This window comes from Neoarius graeffei, chromosome 9, assembly GCF_027579695.1.
Source record: "Neoarius graeffei isolate fNeoGra1 chromosome 9, fNeoGra1.pri, whole genome shotgun sequence".
NCBI lineage: Eukaryota > Metazoa > Chordata > Actinopteri > Siluriformes > Ariidae > Neoarius > Neoarius graeffei.
Window position 1 is genome coordinate 29610365 of NC_083577.1, and position 14854 is coordinate 29625218.

The 14854-nt window shown below is 40.5% G+C and overlaps 1 protein-coding gene across 1 annotated transcript; it reads left to right on the forward strand.

The window, feature by feature from the left end:
• Positions 1-3948: 3948 nt before the first annotated feature.
• Positions 3949-14562, forward strand: LOC132891567 (E3 ubiquitin-protein ligase TRIM35-like). Its single transcript, XM_060929275.1, has 6 exons — positions 3949-4347; positions 4499-4594; positions 4687-4917; positions 5046-5068; positions 5155-5273; positions 13814-14562. The coding sequence occupies exons 1-6, from the start codon at positions 3949-3951 to the stop codon at positions 14356-14358; spliced, it is 1413 nt and encodes a 470-aa protein (XP_060785258.1). The 3' UTR covers positions 14359-14562.
• The last annotated feature ends 292 nt before the right edge of the window (positions 14563-14854 follow it).

The window sequence follows — 14854 nt, forward strand, 5'->3', positions numbered from 1 at the left end:
ACACTTTCTTCTCCTCTCTGGATTTTCCACAACTGACAGATAATCAGAAGTCAAAACTTAATGCACCCATAACTAAAGAGGAAGTAACGATTGCAATTAATGCACTGCCCTCTGGAAAGGCGCCTGGGCCCGATGGGTTGAGTAGTGAATTTTATAAAGAATTTCAGGGCCTCTTGATTGAACCACTACTGAATATGCTGACAGACTCATTAGAAAGGGGCATCCTGCCAGCTTCTTTGAGGGAAGCCAATATTTTGTTAATTTTAAAGAAAGGGAAACAACCAGAGCAATGTGCCTCATATCGACCGATATCTTTATTGAATGTAGATTTAAAAATTCTGTCTAAAATATTGGCAACGCGACTGGAAGACTTGCTCCCTGTTCTTATCAATGAAGACCAAACGGGTTTCATTAAAGGCCGTAACTCATGTAATAACATGCGCAGATTGATGAACACAATTCAGAAGTTTCGTGAACAGTCAACTGAAGGTATAGTCGTCTCTCTGGACGTGCAGAAGGCTTTCGACCGCGTAGAAATGCCTTTCCTGTTTTATGTTTTAGAAAGATTTGGTCTAGGTTCCAATTTTATCAGTTGGGTTCGTTTGCTTTAAAATAATCCTCTCTCCTCAGTTCTCACTAATGGATTGCGGTCCCCTAATTTTGCTATTCAAAGAGGCACTAGGCAGGGGTGTCCCTTATCCCCTCTTTTGTTTGCTCTAGTTATTGAGCCTCTGGCTGAAGCGATCAGGAGGAATCAGGGCATACACGGATTGCCTATAGGTGATAAGCAGCATAAGATAACCCTATATGCCGATGACATTCTGATCTTTATGACTGAGCCTGGTATTTCCATTCCTAACGTCCTTGACACTATAGGTAAATTCAGTGCATTTTCAGGGTATAAAATCAATTTTGACAAATCAGAGGCAATGCCTTTGGGTAGCCTGTTGCACCAACCAAATACCCCATGCCCATTCCCATTTAAGTGGTCCCCATCTGGTTTTATTTATCTAGGAATATACATAACCCCTGATTTTGACAAAATGTATAGAGCTAATTTTCCCCCTCTACTTGAACGCATCAGAATGAATCTTGAGAGATGGAATACATTGCCCATCTCTTGGCTTGGACGCGTGGCCCTCCTGAAAATGAATGTGTTACCCAGACTGCTTTACCCCATTCAGATGATTCCAATTCTCTTATCTCACAAAACCTTAAAAAGCCAGAAGAGTTGGTTAAGCTCCTTCATATGGGCTAAGAAAAACCCCCGTCTTAGCTTAGCAACTCTATGCCTCCCCTCTTCAGAAGGTGGCCTTGACCTTCCTGACATTAGGAAATACCAGCTCAGTGCACACCTTCGCTACATCACTGATTGGATGCACAATGATCCTAAGTCCATATGGTTGGATATAAAGAGTTCCATGTCTAAACTACCTCTCTCGAATTTGTTATTTATAAAAAAATCCTTGAGCTCTGTGTGTCATAATCCAGTCACTACCCACACCGTTAAGGCCTGGCAGGTAGTTAGAAGGTTAGAGGGCAGACATAAACTCACTTCTGTGTTTACGCCAATATGTGGCAACATAGATTTTTCACCAGGTGTAACTGACCCTGTCTTTCAAATCTGGAGTACTAAAGGGATCTCCAGGTTACGTGATCTTTTTGTTGGTCCCACGATGATGTCCTTTGATCAGTTGAGAGTTAAGTTTGATATTCCAAAACGGGACTTTTTTTGTTACCTTCAATTACGCAATTTTATTAAAAAAGATACAACACTTCTCTCTGACCAAAGTAGTTCTTGCATTGAGCGATATGTATTTTTGCTTCAGATGGGGCATTGCATTGGTTTCTTTTATAGACTTCTTAAGGAATATGTCAATAAAGGTACCTTACATCTTAAGCTGAAATGGGAAAGTGAACTTGGTCTGGAGATTACAGATGAGGAATGGGACGAGGCATGGGAAAATGTGAGATCTCTAAGTATCTGTAACAAAGTTAAAGCCATTCAGCTTAAAATCTTACATAGAGCACATATATCCCCCTCTCAACGTCATAAATTTAACAATGCCCTTTCTCCTTATTGCCCCAAGTGTAAAACAGAGATTGGAAGTCTTACTCACTGCTTATGGTCATGTCGAAAGATTAAACATTTTTGGAGAATGGTGGAGAATGATGTGAATACGATTCTAGGTACATCACTAGATTTTGACCCACTTTGTATGCTGCTTGGTATTTCAAACTGCTTTATCAGCGACAAGTATAAGGGGAAGTTATATAGAATGTTAACTTTTTGTGCTAGAAAATGTATTTTGTTAAATTGGATATCTGATAACCCCCCTTCAAGGACACAATGGCATAATGTTATAATACAGTATATATCCTTGGACTATTTGACGTGTAAACTGCATGAGAAGGACAATATCTTCCGCAGAATATGGCAACCATTCTTGTCCTTCATAGGAATAAACATTGAAACCATTTTGATAAGAGGATTTATGTAAAAGATAAGAGGAGTTGTATTTAATCTCCCTTTTCCTTTCTCTCTTCAATTTTTCAATTTGTATTCAATGTTTAATATTTAATTTCATATTCCCTTTTCTTATTTTTATCATGTTTTATTCCATGCCATCCAAGAACTAATGGGCCTGCTGTCTGCCTGTATATATGTTTGTATGTTTAAGTATATGTGAGCCGAGTCTTGTTCTGTATGTTTTTGTAAAATTCAATAAAAAAATAATGAGTAAAAAAACAGTGAGGAAGACCCCATCGACCAGGTACACAAGATCCTAGACTCAAGACGCAGAGGAGGTCAAGTCGAGTACCTGGTAGACTGGGAGGGGTATGGACGTGAGGACAAAACTGGGTCAAGGCCAAAGACATCCTGGACCCCCTTCTAAAGCAAGAGTTCCATGCCCAGTTTCCCAGCAAACCAGCACCCAGAGGTAGGGGTCGCCCCAGAAAGGTTTTAGCTCCCGGAGGTAGCTCCTCGGGGGGCTCTGTCAGCAAACCCACTGAAGCTCAACCGACTACAAACATGGACTCCCCGAACTACATTTCCCATAACACACAGTGCCCTCTGTCTCCCACCTACAGATTCATAGCTGACTGTCTTTACCTTAATCACCTGTCCCTCTAAAAAGCTCACCTCACACACACACCTTTGTGAAGTATCATTCTGCCCTCAGTACATATCGAGCCTTGTATTCTTTCTGATTGTTCATTCCATTTCTGACCCTCGCAACTTTCCTCTCCTTTCTCGCTCTTTGTCTTTTGCTATGCTACACTCTTTGCCGATCGCCCGACCCTTGCTAGTTTACGGACTCTGCTTTCTGCTTTCCGATTTGGCTTTGATGACCTTCAGTAAGCTGTCTTCCTCTACGCCTACATCTGTAAGTGCCTGCATTCTCACATTATAACTTTTCTGACTGAGATCCAGTTCATCCCACTGATGATTAGAGCATTCTGGGTCTTGTGTCTGAAACTGCAAGATCGACTTTAAATGATTCCAGAAGTGAAAAATTATTTTCAGTTCAGAAGAGTGAAATTCATAAGTGGATAAATTTGTCCCAAAATTACAGTTAATGCTCAGTGCTTAAACATAAGTAAGTGCCGTGTGCTGTTTCTGATGTAACTGAGGAGTGTAACAGGTCATAATGTGTCTCTCGAAAACTCCTCCTATTAAGGAAGTGCCAAGTCTGACACGATCGAAATCCTTCATTTACAGCCTGCAGTGTTCTGCTCTGGTGAGTTGAGATTTATTCTCAATTTACGGAGAAATCTGAGTCTCATTTTCAGAACTGTGAAAGGAAGTGATGATTAACTGAACCTACAAAGTCATCTATTTAATTTTAAAGAAACCTGAAATCAAGGTGTAATTACTTTTTACATAAGTGACAGTGAAACTCTGAGCATTCGGACGAGAGAGAACAACAACAGCAATAAAATAAAATGGCTTCTAAGTTTTCAGAGCAGGATTTGTCCTGTCCTGTGTGCTGTGAAATCTTCAAGGATCCTGTTCTCCTGCACTGCACTCACAGTGTGTGTAAAGTGTGTTTGCAGCAGTTCTGGGAGACCAAAGGATCCAGAGAATGTCCTCTTTGTCGGAGGAAGTCATCTATGTATGAGCCTCCCCTAAACCTGGCCTTAAAGAACCTGTGTGAGACTTTGTTAAAGGAGAGAAGTCAGAGATCTTTATCAGGGTCTGCAACAGTCTGCAGTCTGCACAGTGAGAAACTCAAACTCTTCTGTCTGGATCATCAACAGCCGGTGTGTGTGGTGTGTCAGACTTCAAGAAAACACACCAACCATAAATTCTGCCCCATTGATGAGGTAGTAACAGACTGTAAGGTAAATAAAATGTACATATGAACTCATGGGTCACGTGAACAAATGCTGTTGTTCATAATTATGACAATTACTTTGTCATCAGTTTAATTCATATGAGTTGAAATAATATCAAAAACACAGAGACTCCATGCAGTGTGTTAATTTATTTCAGAAGAAGCTCAAAACTGCATTGAAGCCCCTACAGGAGAAACTGAAGGTCTTTAAAAACTGTCAACTGAAATGGAGTCAGACTGCAGAACATATAAAGGTTAAAATCAATAACATGGGTTTGATATTATAATTATATTTTATTTCATTGTATATTCAGTGATGTTTCATTTGATTTTCTCTTCACTGTAGATTCAGGCCCAACACACAGAGCGTCAGATTCAGGAGGAGTTTGAGAAGCTTCACCAGTTTCTACGAGATGAAGAGGCAGTCAGGATCATTGCACTGAGAGAGGAAGAGGAGCAGAAGAGTCAGATGATGAAGGAGAAGATTGAGAAGCTGAGCAAAGACATATCATCTCTTTCAGACACAATCGGAGACATAGAAGAGGAGATGAGAGCTGAAGACGTTTCATTCTTACAAGTGAGGGTCATTTAGTCAGTATTTATACTGTGAGAAAGTAAAACTTCTTTCCATCACCAGAAACGTCACATTTCAGTGGTGTAAAAATGTAAAGCATATCCACTGATGTTTGTTTTGTTGTTTTACAGAACTACAAGGCCACAGTGAAAAGGTGAGTGATGTGCTTCCTGTCTCTCTCATTCTCTGTGTTTCTGAATCCAAACCCACAGCAACACTGACTCCTGAATGTTTTTGCAGAGCCCAGAGCACACTGCAGCATCCAGAGGAGCTTTCAGGAGCACTGATCCATGTGGCAAAACATCTGGCCAACCTGCAGTTCAGAGTCTGGGAGAAGATGCAGTACACTGTCCAATACAGTAAGATTCTTAACTCTGTGTGTGTGTGTTTTGAACATGAATGTTTTTTATACCCTGCCCAAATGAAGTTTGGCAGGGGATATAGAAACGGGTGCTATCCGGCTGTCTGGCTGGTCACGTTTTGGTTTCTGGGCCATATCTTTAAAACTACTTCATGAAACTTTGTATACATATCAAGCAACATGTGAACTGGTGCCTTTTGCTATTTTGGATTTTTGAAAAAAAAAAGTATATTTCAAATTTGTTCATAAAAAATATATTTTGACTTAGTTTCTAAGAGCAATGTTAATTTCCGGAGCATATACCCAAAACTATTCATGATATGGATTTGAAACTTGGTATACATGTTAACAAGGTGATGTACAGTGTCTTGCAAAAGTATTCATCCCCCTTGGTGTTTGTCCTGTTTTGTCACATTACAAGCTGGAATTAAAATGGGTTTTTGGAGGGTTAGCATCATTTGATTTACACAACACGCCTACCACTTTAAAGGTGAAAATTGTTTTATTGTGACCCAAACAATAAGATGAAAAAAACAGAAATATGGAGTGTGCATGTATTCACCTCCCAAATCATTATTTTATAGAGCCACCTTTTGCTGCAATTACAGCTGCAAGTCTCTTGGGGTATGTCTCTACGAGCTTAGCACATCTAGCCACTGGGATTTTTGCCTATTCCTCAAGGCAAAACTGCTCCAACTCCTTCAAGTTAGATGGGTTGCGTTGGTGTACAGCAATCTTCAAGTTATGCCACAGATTCTCAATTAGATTGAGGTCTGGGCTTTGATGAGGCCATTCCAAGACATTTAAATGTTTCCCTTTAAACCACTCCCGTGTAGCTTTAGCAGTATGTTTTGGGTCATTGTCCTGCTGGAACAGGACAATGTCCCAGTCTCAAACCTCTGGCTGACTCAAGCAGGTTTTACTCCAGAATTGCCCTGTATTTAGTGCCATCCATCTTTCCTTCCGTCCTGAACAACTTTCCTGTCCCTGCAGCAAGGGCGTAGGTTTGCATATGGACCATAGGGACATGTCACAACCAATATTTTAGGATGGCAAAATAGTCCCTACCAATATTTAGCATTTTATTTTTATATAACAAAATATGAATTTATTCACATATTTTTTGCGAACTCAATAGTAGGTTATAATCTTAGTCACTAGTTTTTTCGACGTGCCAGAGTGACAGGGTTATCCATGCTGCAATTTCATTGGCTGAAACAGAGTCTGCAGGCTCACGTTCTCCTCACATGGACGTAAACAAAGCGCTTCTAGTGGTGGTAACGACGAAGAGACCACAGGCCCGTGTGTTGTGCTGATAACGTAAGTTGTCTGTGATAGCCTGCTACTGTATGTCTTCAGAAAAGTGTACAACTTAACATTACTGTTACCTTGGTATTCAAACTCGTTTTGTCCGATTATCTGCTTTGTAGATAACCTAGACACACACACATCACACATCACATTATCTCTAGCCGCTTTATCCTTCTACAGGGTCGCAGGCAAGCTGGAGCCTATCCCAGCTGACTACGGGCGAAAGGCGGGGTACACCCTGGACAAGTCGCCAGGTCATCACAGGGCTGACACATAGACACAGACAACCATTCACACTCACATTCACACCTACGGTCAATTTAGAGTCACCAGTTAACCTAACCTGCATGTCTTTGGACTGTGGGGGAAACCGGAGCACCCGGAGGAAACCCACGCGGACACGGGGAGAACATGCAAACTCCGCACAGAAAGGCCCTCGCCGGCCCCGGGGCTCGAACCCAGGACCTTCTTGCTGTGAGGCGACAGCGCTAACCACTACACCACCGTGCCGCCCATAACCTAGACAATGCCACCAAAAAAGAAAAAAAAGATATATACGGAGCTATTTCAACACACAGAGAGTAAGTGGTGCCCAGAACAGGTTGACGTTATTTAGCTATAGCCTACAGTGCGACGCAAACCTATCATTGCAAAATGTTATAGGCTAGGCTACCACCAGTCTTTCTACTGTGGAAAATTGTGAGACTCCTAATGTAGCCTACATATTAATGACAAGGGGTAATAATATTAACCATGCAATTCATGCCAAAATGCTAACCATCTCCCGTTTTGCTGTAGAAATTGGCAGGCTAAGTTAGTGTAGCCTGTTACTAAGGCTACTATTAAAGCTGACACTATGAAAGCTAATTAATGAATCATTTGTGTACAGGAAAGACAGCATAAGGCTAATGCAAACCTAGAACAGGTTAATGAGGAATCAGTGCTTGAGGTGAGGATGTCATCATGTCATATTAATATAGTCATGTCAAGTCATGCCATAATTTCGGTTGTTTTATTAGTAGCTTAGGCCAAATACATTTGCATGATAAAAGGTGTATTCCTACTAATGTTAGGTTTCTGGTTAATTTTCATTAACACATTATTTGATCACATAGGAAACTCAGAAATCCAGTACAAAGGATCAAGAGCAGGTTGAGAGAGAAGAAGCTGGAGGGCTTCAGGTGAGGTCTGAATATTAAGGCATTTAGAAACATCAAAGGATTAGCAATGAAACAGAAGGATCTTTGGAAAATTAGGACTGTGTGTTTTGGTTGTGATTGTATTTTGAATAGGCTAGCAGAAAATGTCAGCTTATCTCCTTAATATTTCAAATTGATGTGAAATAAATGTAGGTGTAATACATAGAACTATGTATCCCAAGATAGGTCTGCAATTTATTCAGTATATATTTTTTTTAACATATAGGATGTTCAGACATCCTGTGAAGATACTATAGGACAGGTAGAGTCAGAAGTGGCTGAAACTGCAGGGCTCCAGGTGAGATTTTGATTCTGTGATGGGAGATACTATGAATTACAAGCAAATTATTTTAGTCAATCTACTTCGTTGTTAGTGTTACTCTTTATAAAATCTTGCTACTGTGAATACAGACCAGGTTAAGTTTTATTTGCTCTCTAGGAGACAGTCAGTGTGAGTGACAGTGACTCTAAAGCAAGTCAGTGTAGCAGTGTCCTGGACATGGGGAGTAAACCATACCAGCCTGATCCAAAATTCATTGCAGTACAGCAACTGCCAAACAAGAAGCTATGGTTTCAGGCAAAGTGGTATAATCGCTATCCATGGCTGCATTATAGTCCCACACTACAAAAAGTTCTTTGTTTTGAGTGTGTCAAGGCATTCACAATCAAAAAGACCACTCTGGAAAAAAAAGAATGACCTGCATTTTGCTTAAATGGTTTTGGTAACTGGAAAAATGCCACTGACAGCTTTAATCACCATCAAGCAAGTAAAGCACACCATCATGCTGTCACTGTCAATGCACTGGAACAGACTCCAGTTCATACCCAGTTATCAAGTGCAGTGGCCAAAACACAGGAGGAGGCAAGGCACTGTCTTACAGAAATCATAGGATGTGTGAGGTATCTTGCAAGGCAGGGACTTGCTTTTTGAGGACATGATGTGAATCAAGGGAATTTGTACCATCTTCTCAAATTTAAGGCAAAAGATGACCTGATTCTGACCTCTTGGCTTACTCGTTGCCATGATTGCCAGTCCACAGTGCCAAAATGAATACTTAACTTTGTTTGGCAACACAATTGTGAGAGAAATTGCCTCAACAATCAGGTCCCTCCCAGTAGTTCAGTTTTGGATTATAATGGATGGCACTCAGGATATACAGGGCAAAGAGCAGGTTTCAGTATGCTTAAGGTATGTGGAGAAAGACCTAATCCCACAGGAAGTATTTGTTGGATTATATGAGATACCAGGGACAACTGGTGAGCAAATGGCCATGGTAGCGCTTGATGTGCTGCTGAGACTATACCGTCCTATCTCAGGCTTGCGAGGTCAAACTTATGATGGAGCAGCCAATATGGCAGGAAGGTTCTCTGGGGCACAGGCATTGCTTAAGAAGAAACAGCCATTTGCTTTGTATGTGCACTGTGGAGCACACTGTGTAAATCTTATTACACAGTGTGCATGCAGTGCCTCTCCCTTACTACGTGATGCATTACAGTGGGTCCATGAACTTGGAACACTGAGCAACCAGTCAGGGAAGTTCAAAGGGATATTGGCTGATCAGACATTGTCAGAAGGGCATACCAGAACTGTAAAACCTGTGTCCAACTAGGTGGACTGTACGTGGTCAAGCTGTTCAAATAGTACTTAGTCAGTCAAGTCAAGTTTATTTGTATAGGGCTTTTAACAATATACATTGTCGCAAAGCAGCTCTACAGAATTTGAACGACTTAAAACATGAGCTAATTTTATCCCTAATCTATATGTATGTCAGTATGAGGCTGTCTTGACCAGTCTGGAGGAAATGGCTGCAGTTAGTTCTGACACCGGCACTAGGGCCAATGGTCTCCTAGAACGCTTTCAGAAGGGCAAGACAGTTCTTGGACTGCTTCTAGCCACAGAGGTGCTCGGAGAGCTAGAGTGTTTAAGCAGGTCTCTGCAAAACCGCTCCCAAACAATTGGAGGTATGCAGACTGCTGTTGGCTATGTAAGCTCAACTCTTCAAGACAAAAGGAGAAGTTTACAGAGCTGTCTGAGAAGGCCGTGTTAATGGTTGATACTCTGGGAATTGAACCAATATTTAAATTGGTTCAATTCCCAGAGTATCACCATTAACATGCCCTCACCAAAGAAAACCCCCCAGAAAATTTACTGGTGGGGCTAGTCACCATAAGTCAGAGACACCAGAGGAATACTACAGAACAGTGGCGGCTCCTGAATTTTTTTTCAGGGGGGGAAATTTTCCCCCGCTATGTCTACACAGACCGTAAATGTCCACAGGACTGAAGTAAATTGACCTAGGTAGCAAATCAATTGGCTGAACTTGTTTTTGCCTGGTAAATTCAGATATCAATATAGGCAATATATCTTCTCTCCACTGCGGCAACACTAAACAAGTTAAAGGTGGCAAACTAAGGTAGCCTAGTAAACTAGACCCACCCGCCTAGCGGTCAAAAATATTTTTGCCTACGAGTGGCAAATATTCACATTTAGTCTGGCTTGCCAGGCTAAAACTAAGGAAGATTCATTGTGAAGCCTTCAAAGCAAAACATTTGGCATCACAATCAATTAATATTACATTACTCATTTATTTTCTCATATTATTCCAGTATTCTATAATAAGTAGACACAAATTCTTAATTATAAACATATTCTAATTTCTTCATTCTAAAGAATGCAATTAAAGTGGCAGGACATAAATCCAAAACAAGTGTTTATTTAAGTTTTGAAAAAGATGAAGAAAAGCATAACCATCAAACAAACATGTGCAGCTTAATTATGTGGGTTTTTTATATGGAATTGCACCATTTTAACAACAAATAATAATTCTAAATAAATTCTGCAGTTTTTTTCCCAAGAATTCCTCCAGAAAGCCATGCCTTAAAAGGAAATTTAAAGTATTACAAGCATGTCAATGAACACAAAAGGCTTTAGTTATTTAGCTATATACACACAAGGTTACACAAGGTTTTGTAGTCAGTGCAACTTGGCTTAACAAGTTGGAAAAAAGGTAAGGTGCTGCTGGCTCCAATGAACACATACTGTACAATATATAAAAACTGAAAATATGCTTAATTTACACCAAGTCAGAGAGAACTTGAGGCTACTGAAATATTCCAAGCATGGCAATGTTAAACTGCCATTGGTAAAGCAAAAACATGGCAATGTTAAACTGCCATTGGTAAAACAAAAACATGGCAATGTTAAACTGCCATTGGTAACACACACACACACACACACACACAAAAACTTTTGCCTAGTAAATTCAAATATCAGATATCACTGTACCGTCTGCTGTGCTACTTCCAGGGTGGAAGAGAACGCAAGGGTAGCAAAAAAGAGCATTGACTACATCACAGCCAGCTAGCCAAGTTTTCCGGTGGTACCAGTTCTTGTTAAAACCTCTTGAGTAGGTCTTCTCCCCCTTCGTAGACACTTGCTTGATGTTTAAATTCAGTCTAGGAGGTCCTAGCTGTTTGATTGCCATTTTCTCCTTATTGGTACGACGACTAAAGGGAACTTCTTTCAGAGACGCTATCGTATTGTTGCACTCAACACTCACCATCTTCATAGAATGTTCACACATTTCTCACGCAAGTTGCGTTTTCCAGCCCAAAATTATGTTCAAAACCCGCCAAAATGCACTTAAAACCAATCTGGCAACACTTGCGCGGTGCAACAGGCGTATGACGTAAGCACGCTGCTTGTATGAGCACATAAAACCCAATAGAAAATGCATTGGGAGCATGATTTTCGAAAAAAACCTACGTACCATTAGTGTCAATGGGAGATTTTGGGGCAAATCTGAACCTGACAGAAATTGCCCCAAAAGGGCGTGGCTACACCAGGCGCGACCTTAGCCTGATTGGACAATGACATTACTGTTGGTAGTAGGAGTAGATAAAAAAAAAAAAACTCCCTCCCTGTTTGGGAGTGTGTCGCCCAAATCGCCCCTATTAACGAGCCGCCAGTGCTACAGAATTGAATTTTTCAAGGTGTTGGACAGTTTGGACATTCAATTTATGGATTGATTTAACCAACCAGACATAGAGAATCTCAAGCAAGTTGAGAATGTGCTCCTCACAGGGAAAATGAGTGATGTGATTGGAGAGTATCCAGAGATGGATAGGGAGAATTTGACTCACTCAAAGCATACATTCATGTCAACTGGAGAAGCTGCAGATATCCTGAGAGGGATGCATAGTGAAGTAAGAGGCTTGTTTGATGAGGTTGAAAAGCTTGTTAAGCTTTTGTTGGTTGTCCCTGTGGCTTCAGCTGAAGCTGAATGAAGCTTTAGTGCACTGAAAAGGCTAAAAAACTGGTTAAGATCTACCATGACACAGCAGCGCCTTAACAATGTAAGTGTATGCCATGTGCATCAAACGGAACTTGACCTAATAGATCTTGAAGATCTAGGCCAACAGTATGTGTCTGTGAATGACAGACGGAGGCATCTGTTTGGAATGTTTGAATGTAATTATGTATAGAATAGATTATTCATTTCAGGTGCAATTTTGTTCAATATGTCACTATTTGTTTGTTCAACTGTACTCGAATTTTACATACCATTTGCAGTGTTTGTCATTACAAATAGTAAATTAAGCATTAAATTGTTCAGCATTATGTCATCATATCATATGTATTATCCTCTACTTGTGCATGTAATAATATGGGTGGTTAAGTAAGCAGTTCGGCAGAGGATTGGTGTTGGGGGGGGGGGATTGGTATTGTCCCTACCAAAGCTGAGACCAAACCTACACCCTTGCCCTGCAGATGAAAAATATCCCCACAGCATGATGCTGCCACCACCATGCTTCACTGTAGGATTGGTGTTCTCAGGGTGTTTGGTTTGAGCCACACATGGCATTTCTCATGATGGCCAAAAAGATAAATTTTAGTCTCCTTTGACCAGAGAATCTTCTTCCATGTGTCTGGGGAGTCGGCCACATGCTGTTGGGCAAACTCCAAACGTGTTTTCTTAAGCAATGACTTTTTCTGGCCACTCTTCCATAAAGCCCCGCTCTGTGGAGTGTACAGCTTAAAGTGGTCCTATGGACAGATATTCCCATCGCCGCTGTGGATCTTTGCAGCTCCTTCAGTGTTATTTTTGGTGTCTTTGTTGCATCTCTGATTAATGCCCTCCTTGCCCAGTCTGTGAGTTTTGGTGGGTGGTCTTCTCTTGTCAGGTTTGTAATGGTGACATATTCTTTCCATTTCGCTATAATGGATTTAATGGTGCTCCGTGGGATATTTGAAGTTTAGGATATTTTTTATGACCCAACCCTGATCCATACTTCTCCACAACTTTGTCTCTGACCTGTTTGGAGGCTCCTTGGTTTTCATGTTGCTTGCTTAGTAGTGTTGCAGAGTCAGGGTCCTTCCAGAACAGGCTGATTTATACAGACATCATGTGACAGATCATGTGACACTTTGATTGCACACAGGTGGATCTTAATCAACTAATTATGTGACTTATGAAGTGAATTGGTTGGACCGGCTCTTATTTAGGGGTTTCATACAAAGGGGGTGAATACCTATGCACACTCCAGATTTCTGTTTTTTCATCTTAATTAGTGTTTGTGTCACAATAAAACAACAATGTTCACTTTTAAAGTGGGAGGCATACTGCGTAAATCAAATGGTGCAAACCCCCCAAAAATCCATTTTACTTCCAGCTTGTAATGCGACAAAACAGTACAAACACCAAGGGGGATGAATACTTTTGCAAGACAATGTAGACGTGCCTTTTCATACTAAGAAATTTGGGAAATTTAAATTTTTCATGTTTCCATGGAAACAATTTCAGACTTAGTCTTTGGGGTAGGTTTTGTTTCCGGAGCAGAACTTGAAAACTATGAGTGGTATGGTCTTGAAAGTTGGTATATGTGTTGACTAAGTCATGTATATGTGCCTTTTGATTCTAAGAACTGTGAGAAATTTTAATTTTTAGCTCACCTGTACCAAAGAGTGTGTGTGTGTGTGTGTGTGTGTGTGTGTGTGTGTGTGTGTGTGTGTGTGTGTGTGTTTCAGCACCTGTAACTCTGGACCCCAACACTGCTTATCCTGGACTCATTGTATCTGATGATCTGAAAAGTGTGAGATGCAGTGGTGAGAAACAGAAACTTCCTGGTAATCCAGAAAGATTTGATAAATATCGGTGTATCCTGGGATCTGAGGGCTTTAACTCAGGGACACACTGCTGGGATGTGGAACTTGGAGACTGTACACAGTGGAGTGTGGGTGTGATGACAGAATCTGCTCAGAGGAAGGGGGAGATCACCTCCAGAAGTGGAATTTGGCGTGTGGGGTATTATGATGGTACATATTTCGCAGTTTCTACACCACATCCATTCACTCACCTCTCAGTAGCACAGAAACTCCAGAGGATCAGAGTGAAGCTGGACTGGGACAGAGGAAAACTGTCATTCTCCGACCCTCTCACTAACAAACACTTATATGCTTTCACACACACATTTACTGATAAATTACTGCCAATCCTGCATGTTAATCATAAAGAATCTCCTCTAAAGATCCTTCCATTTCAGTGCTCTGTAAGAGTGAACCAGATCAGTTAGAGCTCATATTGTTTTCTTCCAGTTCATTCATAAAATTCTGCAGATTAAAAGATTAGTGTTCTTTGTGTCAGTCCCCCCCCCCCCCCCCCTTTGAAACCCTGAAGCACACGCTGTGATTTTTTTAAGTGAATCAACTCAAAATATTGACAGAATATCTTAATGAATTAACTCAAATAATAAGATATCTTAAAATATATTATTATGATAGATTTTGAAAGCACAAGGAAGTCAAAATAATAAGTGAAATAATGACACACTGTCTTGAAATAACAAGGTATTAACTCAAAATCATGACTTAGCATTTAATTAAAATCACAAGACTATTTAAATGCAGAATGAGCTGAAAAGATTTTTTATTTTATTGATGTTTTAAAAAGTTTAAATAAACTGAGAATTTGTTTCCCAGTTTATTCTCAGTAAATATGTCTTTACTCTATTTGTACCGTACTTGTTTGCATTTGCTGTTAATCTTGGATGAAGAGAGAGAGAGAGAGAG

Coding starts and splice junctions, on each gene's coding strand:
- LOC132891567 (XM_060929275.1), top strand. CDS start 3,949: ATGGCTTCTAAGTTTTCAGAGCAGGATTTGTCCTGTCCTGTGTGCTGT. Junction 4,348..4,498: donor AGGTAGTAACAGACTGTAAG/GTAAATAAAATG, acceptor AATTTATTTCAG/AAGAAGCTCAAAACTGCATT. Junction 4,595..4,686: donor AGACTGCAGAACATATAAAG/GTTAAAATCAAT, acceptor TCTTCACTGTAG/ATTCAGGCCCAACACACAGA.